The sequence below is a fragment of the Sylvia atricapilla genome, chromosome 3, assembly GCF_009819655.1.
Source record: "Sylvia atricapilla isolate bSylAtr1 chromosome 3, bSylAtr1.pri, whole genome shotgun sequence".
Lineage (NCBI taxonomy): Eukaryota > Metazoa > Chordata > Aves > Passeriformes > Sylviidae > Sylvia > Sylvia atricapilla.
Window position 1 is genome coordinate 88,029,440 of NC_089142.1, and position 12,494 is coordinate 88,041,933.

At 36.8% G+C, this 12,494-nt stretch overlaps 1 protein-coding gene across 6 annotated transcripts in view; it reads right to left on the reverse strand.

Annotated features, from left to right (window-relative positions):
* Positions 1–435: 435 nt before the first annotated feature.
* Positions 436–12,494, reverse strand: part of PPM1B (protein phosphatase, Mg2+/Mn2+ dependent 1B) — a 59,170-nt gene continuing 47,111 nt past the window's right edge. For 3 of the 6 annotated variants that reach the window (XM_066316084.1, XM_066316085.1, XM_066316083.1), the window contains 2 exons: positions 10,030–10,087; positions 2,970–4,186 (listed from right to left, as the gene is read on the reverse strand). In XM_066316084.1, the coding sequence (XP_066172181.1) occupies positions 3,914–4,186; positions 10,030–10,087 (331 nt within the window). In that variant the 3' untranslated portion in view covers positions 2,970–3,913. Of the gene's footprint in view, positions 2,343–2,969; positions 4,187–10,029; positions 10,088–12,494 lie in introns of those variants that run through there. The other 3 variants (XM_066316087.1, XM_066316086.1, XM_066316088.1) reach the window with 2 other exon arrangements.

Consider the following 12,494-nt stretch of genomic DNA (forward strand, 5'->3'; position numbering starts at 1 on the left):
AAAAAAAAATCTGTAGAAGTTTAAACATGAAAGCATTAACATGAGAGATGTTTCTATTCAAAACTGTGCCACAGTAAAATGCCATAGGTTTAAGTTCACATCTTTAAGAAACCTCAAGAAATGAGTTGACCTAAAAGTCAAGTTTAATCTGAATATTTAGTCTTTAAATGAATGCTCTCCCATAGCTGGACTAAGACTCCAGCTGAACTTGGGATGGATTTGTCCTAGGAGCACTAAATGTTGTTTGCCCTCTCCTTCCTCCCACAGAGAAGCCCACTTTTAGACTTGAGATCTTCTGAGATGAAGGGGCACATCTGCTACAGAACAAACAGAAATCCTTCAGCTAAGAGACCTCATAAATCTTACTGAGTTACCTTTTTATATGGAACACTTGCATCCTCTTAAGTCCTTCCCAAAAAAATAGAAAGCATGTCACACTGTTTTAGCAATCCTTTATTGAAGATAACAAGTTGGTTATGTTCACTGTATTGTATGAAACATCACAATATCATACTGGGAAGGTACTATCAGTACAGGGTTGGACCAGAGCGGACAGTCTGAACAATAAACCATTTTGCATTCTTCATTCCCTATCTTTTAACAACCCCAAAAAAACCAGTAAAGGGACAAATACCTGCTAACATCATCATTTAAAACACTTTAACTTACAAGGCTAAAATCTAATGAATAAATAAAATATACTGTGGCAATAAACCTCTCTAGACCAAAAAAAAAAAAAAAAAGAAAAAAAAAGAAAAAAGAAAAAAAAAATTTTAAAAAATTTAAAAAAAAAAAAAAAAATCAGATGCACAGTGAATCAAAATGACTGGAAAAGCTGGCCTTCAGCATCAGTATGAAAGAGCGTGTGGTTTTTACAGACTCACCATGGGGATAAAGTTACAGAAAAATACCATGAATTTAATTTCACACAAAACCAGTTGATGACTGTCATTAGCTTAAAACTACACACAAGGGCAATTACATCCTCGCTGAAACACAGTTTAAACAAATAGGAAAATGTTTACAAGGCATCCACAGCATGTAAATCATGTACAGATGGATACATTCATTGTTTCCCCTCCCCAATAGCTTTTATTTTAGATAAATACTTTACTCTTCCCCATTTTCAGCATTTACTGGACTCATTACATGCACAACTCAAAGAAGTCAGAAAAAAAGTCAAGGTTATTGCAAAAATAGAATTAAACTAAGAATCTTCAAGTACCTTACATGACAGCCACTCTGTACCATGCCCATTGCTTATAAAATGAAAGGTCATTGAACCCATGAAAATATCTCTAATATTTTCTTAATTTAAAATAGATAATTTTAAGTGTATTTATAGTAATCTCAAAGTGATAATTTGAACTTTGAAAATAATGCAAACAATTAAAAATTATACCCATATTACACAAGACTTCTGTCTGTATCTTAAGCTGAAAAAAATCAAAAAACTATAGAAAACCACATATAGAACAAAAAAATAATCACAATTTACATTATAATAAAGGCAAATTTTCAGCATTTTTAAAAAAACCTGCAGCTGTGAGAGATGTCAAAGCAAGTCACTACTAACTATAAATTCACCAGTTTGGTTTTTTAAAAAAAAGATTTTCTCTAGCAAGAGTTGAAGGGTGTGTTGTACACATGCGTAAAATTCTTACTGGTTTTAGATGCCTAGAATCTTCATATATTATTGCCAAATACACTTATCTTCAAGCAAGCAGTAGGCAACGTATCACAATTTGGACACCGCAGGGAAACCTAACGGTCTGGTAATACAGGTAAAACTGGAAAATTTAAAAGAAAAAAAAAATACACATCTGATAGCGTATTGCCCAATTGAAATTACTTCCAAGCCACAGAGCTGCAAAGCCTTCCAACTCAGTAAAGTGAAATAAGAAACATCTCAAACAATTACTTGTACTCTCTCTCATGCTTGTGTGTTGCATGTTTCATTAAGCCACAGTGTATCTTCAGAGTACACCTACAATCCCGTGCACCTCAGGTACATACACCGATCTGCTGAGAGAATATTCCTTCCTTCCTTCCTTCTTTTTTAGGGCCAAAGTTCATTACAGATGTAATCAGTATGCCTGAGGCTGGTAAAAATACTGTAGTACAGGCAATGCTAAGAGTGGCAATATCAGAAAACACAAAAATGAACAAATGATGGAAAATTCTAATATCTTTCTGCCCATTTCACAAAATGTTGGAAATCCACCAGAAATTTTCCCTTGTATTGAAGAAATCAGATTTAAAAGTTTTTTTCCCCCTTTCAGAATCAAAAGCATTTTAGCAGATTTGTAAGGCTACCACGGATCTTCTAGATCTCCAGAACCCTACAGGAAAAGAAGAGGAGAAACATTACTACTCACCAACACAAATGAAAACATTTTGCTGCACTTTGGATTTCAGTGGCATAATAAAGAAGATTATTAGTGTAAGACAGAAAACATTTTCCTTGTTTTCCATACCTGCCCACTTCCACACACACTTCCTGTTTGTCAACATCATGATGGAATTTACTCTTATTAAACAGGAATTCAGTTAAAGGTCTTACAGCAGAACGATTTAAAACCAAGATTTACCTAAAATTATACTAAATCACAACTATCAATACATACTACATCTGTGGACTAAAAAAACCCAAAAAAACCAAAAAAACCAATGCAGCTCTACAAAATACTACAGAACTCAGATTCTCAGTTATTCCTGGTCCAAAAGAAATTCCTACAGGGTCATTTTCATTAAGGCAGTGAAATCTGTACCTATTTTGAACAATGACATTTTTGTGCAAGTGTTATTGTTCTGACCTGACAACTGACACAAGACTTCCAGATTGCACTTAGTCGCAGATGAGCTACCACTACAGCAAAGTCCCAGTGTTATCACCGACCTACCCAAATGGACGTACGCGTATGTACTGTACCCCAAGAGACAAGGAAAAGATTTGGCAGAAGGCAAACTTTAGAAGAATAGTTTATTCATTTATATGGCTGATGTTTAGCTTGAACCTGAGAAATGTTGCCCAAATACAGGATTATGATGAATGCTCCAAACCCAACAGCACTCAAAGCTTTGTAAAAATTAATGAACACCATGAGTTCATATCAGAAGCTATGAAAACTTTCAAGTCATATCGGAATGATAACAATTCAAAGAAGGTTTATTACTCGCTGAAAAGAGTCAATATGCATACAGATATTATTCCACAGCATAGTCTTTATTTTCAGTTGATCACAAATTATTGTAAATTGACACTAGGTACTAAATTTAAGTACATTTTCATTTCTGGATATATGCTATGCTACAACCTGAGAAGTAATAATACCATTGTCTAGAAAAATCAGTATTTATGATGAACACTGGATACAACCTAAACTGAAAAAAGGAAAACCAAACATTTAATAAGTGACAACCTAAATACAACAGCTTTTGTAATTTAGCTGTAATGGGAATTATACACAAACCAAACACAAACATGCAGTACATGGCGCTGGGGAAAAAAAACCTGAAGAATTTGTATAGTTCAATTAAATTCCACAAAAGATACAACTAAGATGTAAATTACTTTACAATGAGCAAACATATACCATCAAAACTATTATTTAATGATGTTCGCAAAAAAAAAAAGTTTTCAAATGCCTTTCTGTGTACTTGCTAGATTGCTGTTGTTGGTTACACAGGATTTGAAAAAAGAAAATCAAAACCTCAAACGGGAAGTGAAATCTTGCTACACAACTTAGGATGCAATTACTGTAATACCCCAGAGTAGCTGAACGTCTAAGGAAGCGAGAGCTCTGTATAAACAATCTGTACACATCACTCCAGTGAAGCCAAAGAGTCCTGCAGGCTAGCGGCGCCCGAGGTTGCGATGGAAGCAGAGCAAGGCGCTAGCTGGCAGAGAGTGTCAGGCGCGCTGCTGGCCGCTCTGGTCGCCGCCCGCGGGCGGGCGCGGGGCCGCTGCCGGTGGCGGGGCGGGCGCGGGGCCGGCGCGGGGCGGGGGCGGCTCGGGGCCCGCGGAGTCCTGGGGCGGCCCCGGGCCCGGCAGCTGCGCCAGGCGGTACCCGGCCAGCATCTCCTCCAGCAGGTGGCGGTAGTTGCCCCTATGATTAATCCGCATCTGCCTCAGCGCCTCCACCAACCTCCCCTGCGTTCCGCCTTCCTCGGCCGCGCCGGGCTCCTTCGGTTGAGATTCAACACCCCAAAAAGATCAGTAGTTAAAACTAAAAGATTGTCTAATCACAGTTTAAGAAAAAAAAAAAAAAAAAAAAAGGCAAACCGAAAATCCCATCTTTCTTTCAAATCTCTCTCTATCTGAATGTAAAACACCTTATTAGCAAACATACAACTTAGAACAATGTATTTCATGGTCATCCTTTTAAACAACATAATTTAAGAAATTATAACTATGAAACCAGCATTTTTAATAATTTCAGTTCATTTTGAGCCAGTCAAAGTACCTCCTCCCAAGTAACTCCCTCCATCTTTATTTCAAATGTCTTTGATAAACACAGATGATAGCCATCACAACTTGGGTCATTTATCAGGGGAAAATTTTGAAAATTTAAGCTTCTTTAGCCACCAGGTCAATATATTTAATTGTGAATTTCTGCACAGCCAGTAGCAGCACAGTTCTGTGAAAAACTCAAGAGAATACATAACTCTACTGATAGCAGTTTAGTTGAAGCATCCATCAAAATAAATGCTCAGTGTTTTAGTGAACACCCTGGTTTTTGCATGCATGATGCTGCCAGAAAAGCAAACAGCTACCCATGAGCACGGGAAATGCTGGTATCTGAACAACATAAGACACACCCTTTAGGCAGATTGTGTATTGCCTAGAAAAATTAGCAGGTAGAACAGTTATTTAATGTCAAACCTAAGAACCTAGAGCACAAAATCTGAGTATTGAGTGCTAGTTAAGGAACGGAAGTCTCTTCAGCAAATGAGCTGCTTGGTTACAAGGCCTCAGTTGAAAAAATGCTGTGTTTTTTGGTGATAGACAGCCACATCCGCTAGAGTGCTTTGACACTGATACCAGGTATTTCCACCTTTAAGTGCAAAAGCAGTACTGTTGCTTTAAGGAAACAGTACATTTTAAATTATTAATATGCAGCAACTTATCAATCTAGACAAATGAAACTATTGCTGGAAGCTAGCAGACTTTGCAAGACATTAGAAGCAAAATCCAGACTGCCTTGTTTTTATGATGACCTCACTTTATTGTCATGTAGTCCAAAAGCTTCCTAATTACAAGTACTGCTGTCATTCATTTACAAGCTTAATAGCAGTATTGAGAAAATACCTTGGGATCAATAAGATTTTGCATGCTCTATGTAATGTTGCTGGAATAAAAGCCCCAAGACCGATTAACACAGTCCAAGTTAAAATGGGGACAATTTTACCACAAAAATGAGTATTACTGCATACAATGGCATCCCTCTAAGTTTAATTTGTTTAGGAAGTAGAGACGTACTTTCACAGTGGTTTGCTGGTCTTAGTTTGAGATGTTTTGACTTCCATTTACTAGCATTTTTATATTCAAATACAAAAACATTCAAGAGAATATTCAAGAATTCAATACTCTCTTCACAAGCACAGTGAGGAGAAGCAAGATAAAGGTAGAAGCTACAGATGTATCCTGTTTCTTGGTTTGACAAGGAAAAAAATCTGAGTTATGTATATATCTAGCTAATATTAAACAGGGCAACATAGCTGAAGACCTCCATTTTTTTAAAATTCAGAGAACATTTGAATTCCATATTTCATCAACTCCATCAGTTTTGCTCTGAGGTTGACATTAGCACAGATACACCCTGAAATTTCCACATTTCACAATACAAAGATCTTTAAAAATTCCTTTGGCAGACTGAAGCGAATAATTTTGCTCCATGCAACACTGAAGAGTAAAAGCAATAAGCAATATAATAGCAGCCCTGAGGCTCCTAAGCAATTCAAATGCTGGTAGGAGTTGAATTAGCAATGCTGTTAGCGTTTGATATTCAAACTCACATCCTGCATGGTGTTTCACCCTATTTTACAGCAGGCTATTTCATGCTTCCCTTGTGTCCCTCAGTGCTAACAGACAAGAAACCCCACAGACAGTAGGACAGAAACTACTTCTTTTATATATTATACATTACATAGGCAGAAATTTCTCTCTAATGATGTGTGGCTAGAACAGGTCCCTGGAAAGTATGGTTATTGTGCAGGGCAGCATTTGTCTTCCTGCGCATTTCAATTCAACTGAAGTGCTACTGACCATAAAATCAAGGATAAATTTGTGCTAGTTATATTCAACATAAGCATTCACAGTTCTTAGACAAGTTTTGTGCTATTAAATTATGTGTATAAAAAGGGCTGCTATGTGTTAAATAGCTGGATTTACAATGTTGTGAGAATGGTGTGAAAGTTGTGTCCATTTACACTTTTTTTTTGTGTAGCATATTATTTGGTTCAGCCAACTGCCAGTGTGTATTATTAGCAAAAATAAGAGAGAAACATGACTGACTTCAAGTAAGATGCTCAAAGGCAGCTTTAAGCAAATGCCACTGCAACTATTAACACAGCCATTGTAATTTAAACATAGTTCTTTGTGTTTAAGGATACGTACATACAGTGAAGTAGTCTCATTGGACAGTATTCTCTTAGTCTTATGAACACATCAAAAAATTACAATGGTCAGAGAAGTAGAGTCACCAAGAATAGTACTTTAACACAGGAAGTAGATCTGTTTAGTGGTATTGTAACATCACAGTGCTAACAACTATTTAGCCATGAATACATTCTCTAAATTTCCTTGAAAGATCTGAAAGCATCAGGTGCCAATACATAACATATTCCTGTGCTTTCACTCATATTTGCAAAGCCATAAGCCACCACATTTATAGCAGAAGTCTCTGCTCAAACAAAAGTAAAGTTGTTCATTGTGACTGCAGCACAGGGCTCTCTCCAGCCCCAGATTTATAAAATACTTGTAATCTGCTGAGATTGCTAGCAGAAGAAACTTAAAGACTTCTATACCCTCAAGCCACACTAGTGATCTCTGAATACTGCTGTAGTAAGGATTCTTTTATTTCTCAGACTGTTGTTCAGCATGACATCTCCTTAAAGCTCTATGTTAAGGTTTCTCAGAAAATGCACATGTGAAGAAAAATAATCTACTATTACTAGTTTGGACAGACAAGAAAAAAAAAATCTGAGTGCAACACTACCTGAAATGTTTACAGTGCTGAGCAAAACAAAGCTAACCTAGAGACAGCCAAGGTTTTAATTTATACAAGAAGAGATATTTTGCAAAGCTATTATGATCCGGTTTACAGGAACTCACAGTAACTATTTCAAAATTGTTACACGCTAAAATGTATAGTCTTTAGAAGGAAGCCACACTGTCAATTGCAAATGTTAATCTGATTGTTTTGTTTGTTGTTTGTGTCATTTGGAGGGATTTTTTTAGTCATCTGCATTAGTATTTTAGCAACTAACTGTGTTATTATTTTGCCATGATAACAATTGCTCTAGCCTTATATACAACCATTCAATGGCAGACGACTGCTGCAGGCAGAGTTTCCAGTCAGTACCAGAAGTATTCTGTACAACACCCATTCTCAGCAGACACGAGTGCACTGTTAACTACACACGGGGAAGGATGCTCAGGTGCAAGTCAAGCGTACCTTAGTGCTGTGCAGACTCAACACCCATGTCTCTAGCACCTACTTTTTCATGTGAACATCTGCTCTTGTCTCATACTAATTTAAACAGGAGGATCATTAGCCAGATTTCAATCTCACTTGGCAATGTCATCATTGGGATAATACTGTTTGTTTCCTTCCTACCTTCGCTTACTGTTTAAATGTGAGGTGTGTAGCAACATTATCAGTGCATGCAGACATTCTGAATGTTGAATAGCTGAACAGCCTCCTCCCCTTTACATCTCTGGACACTACAGTATCCAGTTCAGAAGGCTAAAAGCTCACCACACATACACCTGAAAATGACTAAGACCAGCAAGAAAGTCATGTTCTCATTGTCTCAGAGATGAGGATCACTAGATTCATCCACCTCAAAGACATCAAGATAACTTGCTGGGAAGATGCAAACAGGAATTGTATCCTTCACCAAGGGGGAGTTCATCCTCTCAAACTCCTCTGGGCCAGTATCACGTAGGGTGATAGGTGCTGACTGGAAATGACAAGCTATCACAAGACTGAACTAGAATTTAAACCACGCTATTTGCACTTCTGTATCAACGTAAGAAAAATTTAGGAAGCAGACTGCAACTCCTTTTAAAGAAACCAAATTAAAAGCCAAACCAACTGCTCAGGGATTTTAATGGCAAGAAAGGTCAAAGCAGTTAATGGTATATTCTTTTATAAGCAAAATGCATGTATTTAGGTTAGCTACCTCGTTTTATTAAATTAAAATGGATGATGCACAAACACTTCCTGAAAGGAGCCAATAGACAAACAGATGCTACACTGCATATTAGGATTTTTAGCAAACTTGCAGAGCTATTAAAAAGTAAATCTAGACTCAGAAGAGGTGCATCATAAATGCAACTACAGCATATAACATTTCTAAAATGTAACCATTAGACAAACTTGCAGGTTTTTTCTTAAAATATCAATTAATCTGTAAAACCTATGCTGTTATAATTTTTATTTAATTTTTAAATAAGCCTCATATACCAGTAACTTCTCCCCAATAAGCAGGAAAGTTCTAGCTAAATAAAAAAAGCAGTAGCAGGCTGACAGAGGTGCAGAGTTTCCTGAGGGACTAAAGAAGCTGAAAAGAGAAAAATTTTGTGTATCTAGGTTTGGGGTACTGTTGCACAATTTCTTGAAAGTGAAATGAAAAGAAGTATATCCTATCACTTTCAAACTAGACAAAGGAACAAATCCCAAAAAGGTAACAAGTTAAGAGATTTTGTCTCCATTTGTATGCTAACAGAATAGTGGCCCCTTCCACCCACACAAGCTTTTTAAATGAAGATAAGAAATCAAATATAGGCAGTTAAGAGAAGAGAACAATGGTAAAAACACAGTAACAACTGTAGTGAGACTGTGTACTTACTATCTCATAGTGCACAACTGATAATTTCAAAATATTACAAGTGTAACACCATTCACTGTAATAACTACCTGACTGAGAGCCTTGCAGACATCTCAGAAGAAAAAAATACTGCAAAGGATTTACTAGAATAGGAATGGTACTTCCACGAAAACAGTTCACACAAACCGTACAGGAAATGACAATGTGTACAAGCACTGATGTTTTTTATCAGTTCTTCAATTTTCCACAGTTCTTAAAAAAATTTAACCACAGTTGATAGAAATACCAGTTATTACTTACACTAATATTAAGAGCTACCTAGTAATCAGGTTTAGAGGTACAGTAAACCATATTTCAGTATACTTTGTAACATTCAGCTTCATAGGAAATGGGAAGAATGTAAGCCACTTGAAAAATCATAACTGAAATAATCTAAAATTACTTTTCCTTAGACCAACAGAGATAGGATATGGAAAGATAGTCTAAATGCAATGAAAATCATCTAATAAAGACTACAATAAAATAATAAGTCTTGTAATCTTTTATATTCAGTGTACCAAGGCCTTCTTACAGAAGACAACAGGAAGTGTGCTTTCCCCCTCTTGTACTACATTTCTGGACAGTAGACATTATAGCCAGTTAAGTAATGGATCTGCTGACTACTGATTTTTTACAATTTTAAACCATAGTTTAGAAAAACGCTGCACTGTTGCCTCTCAGGTTTGACTGAGAAAATGGTAGTCATGTAAGTGTTTAAAAAGTCTTTCAGAATTGAGTGTCAGTTTTCTGTCTTTTAGAGGAAGAACTTCTGTATCAAATCCATCCAGTGCAAGGTAAAAATTAGCACTATGCTACAATATGTAGCTTGTATTTCTAATATTTATTTCCTAGTGATGAACACTTTTGCTTAATGTAGGAGAACTTCGATGTTCACATTAAGAAAGACGTATAGCAATCAAAATGAGAACTTACCCCCTCACTGTCTCTGTGTGGATTCAGCCTAGTATACACATTTTCAATAATATTACGCCTAGAAAGAGAAGTTTGAAAAAATTTAGTAAAACAAAGGATTTCAAGACATTGAAAAACTTTTGATCAGAGTATGAATTTTCAGTTATTTAAGGTATATTTTCTTTTAATCTGCCTTTTAAAAAGATGAAACCACTCTGTGCCTTTACTCAGTTCCAGTAAGAATTTGGGGATCTAGCAACTGGTCAAGATTTGTAAAGACTGAGCAAAGTAAAACCATTTTCTTACCTTACCCTCTGCATGGTCCACCTCTTTTTAGAGCTGCATATTCAGATTTCGTTAAGAGTAACATTTAAATCCATAATTTTGCTTGTTATAACAAACTCTTCAAGTCTGAACAATTGCTGGGTTTTTCCCCGTATTTCTGGATGTGGAACTTGAAGACAGTTCAGCTTTTCCCCATCTTTATTACATATGTACAGCTTACAACTTGCCTACAAAATTTCAAAGTGTGGTATGCAGACTATACAACCCCTTAGCTTTGTTTTCTATTATCTATTCACACTGTAGAAATTAAAACACAAAAGCCACTAGCTAGATGTTTTTTGTAGCAGTGCCATTTAAGGCCACATTCTCAAAGGCAGTCAAAACAAGCACAAAGAACTTCACAAAAAATAAACCCCATCATAGAAACAGATTTCTGATGCAAAAAAAAGATTATATATTCATATTTTCAAATCAAAGTTAAAACTGGGAAACATTCAGACAGCTATAATAAATATGATAAATGTTATTGACAGCTTAGACAAAAAAAAAACCTGTTACGTGGACAAAGACTCTTAAGGCTGGAAATGACCAAGATTTCTAAAAACTGTGTCTTATAGAATGAAGAGCACCAACTGCTGACTCTTCTAAAGAGCACAATAGCATCAGATGTCAAATCACCAGCAAACATCTCAAATATACACGGCTCTTGATACAACAGAACTTTCTGTCCCAAAATACTGAGGATGCTGCAAGATAGATGAGGCTCCTTCTGAACATATCGAAGAAATCTGGAAAGGCTGCATATCTGAGGTAGTATGGGATCCACTGGACTTGGTGGAAGATCTTCCTAGAGAAGAGAAACTGAATCTTTTTGCCGATGATAGAGGACGGGGCTCTCTCCATTTAGTTCCATACTTAGTGATAGAGGAATGGCACAATTCTGATTAAATGCCTGTACTACATAAAGCAAAGGCACCTCCAACATAACAGAAAATGCCTGGACAGTCCAAGCAAGATTGCCACATGAGAAACAGGAAGTCACTGCAGTGGGTTTAAATAGACACGAAAGCCAGCTCCTTGGGAATTATCTGATCTTTTTAATTCACTTTTCTCTCTTTCACCAGTGAATTTCTCTGTGCTCTTCTTTCATGGGAAAACTCAGGAGCAAGATGTTGAGTGGAAGTACTAAGGCCCAGAGGACAGAGTAGTTCAGGACTTTTGTTTACTTCAGCAAATCTCCATTCTTGAGGCAGCATTTGAAATCACAAGGGGACTGGAGTCAAGCCAGAAAAGTCTTTGGAGAGTAAGATTTTATAGGATAAAACAGCACCATCAGCTGACCACAGCAGAGTTGACACTTGTATATCTCCCATCTCAAAGAGTGGGCCAGCAGGGGCTTCTACAAAAGTGAGAAGCTTGAAGGAAGGAATTATACAGTGCCAATATAAATGGAGTTATTTAAGGGCTTCCTAAGGTTTGCAAACATACTCTAGTCACAGTAACACTGTATTGCATTTCTCCAGCTCAGACATACTAAACATTGGGTGAAACTTTAACTGGTGCCAAAACCGTGGATGACAGCCACAGATAAGATCTTTTTGCAACCTGTTTGAGGCAGGTCTTGATGCTCAAACACAAGGACAAAGTGTAACTTCATGACCTGGTAACATCCCAGGATAATTACATCAAAAAAGAATATTCTGTTATTAGGACAAAGGCTTTAAGTTACACAGTATGTGGACTTACGTTGTGCAATAGTATTTTTTCCAAGACTTCTGGTAATTTCCTGCAAGTAAAATGAACTTACATATGTCACTGCTTGTCTTTGTCCCAAGTTTGGAGGCCAAGAACAAGTTACTTAAGACTGTATAATATTCTCTTGAAAGAAACTGCAGGTACACCCCTGAAGTAAGGGGACTTTAAAAGTCAAGATGAAGAAAAAGTCACCAAAATGTAAATTCTGGACCAAGTCCATGAAAAATGTAACCTAGATCACAACAAATTAAGACAGAATTTATATGCCAAGGGTCCAGAACCGTGCAGCAGTACATGATGTAGTTATTAATGAGCAAAACAACAAAACACAGCAGTTGGGAGGCACCAAGAAAAACAGGCACAACAAAACTTCTCTGAATGTCTGGAATGCACACAAGTGGAGAAAAAGGCCCAGAATGTACAGACACTTCCAAGGCCAGAAAGAT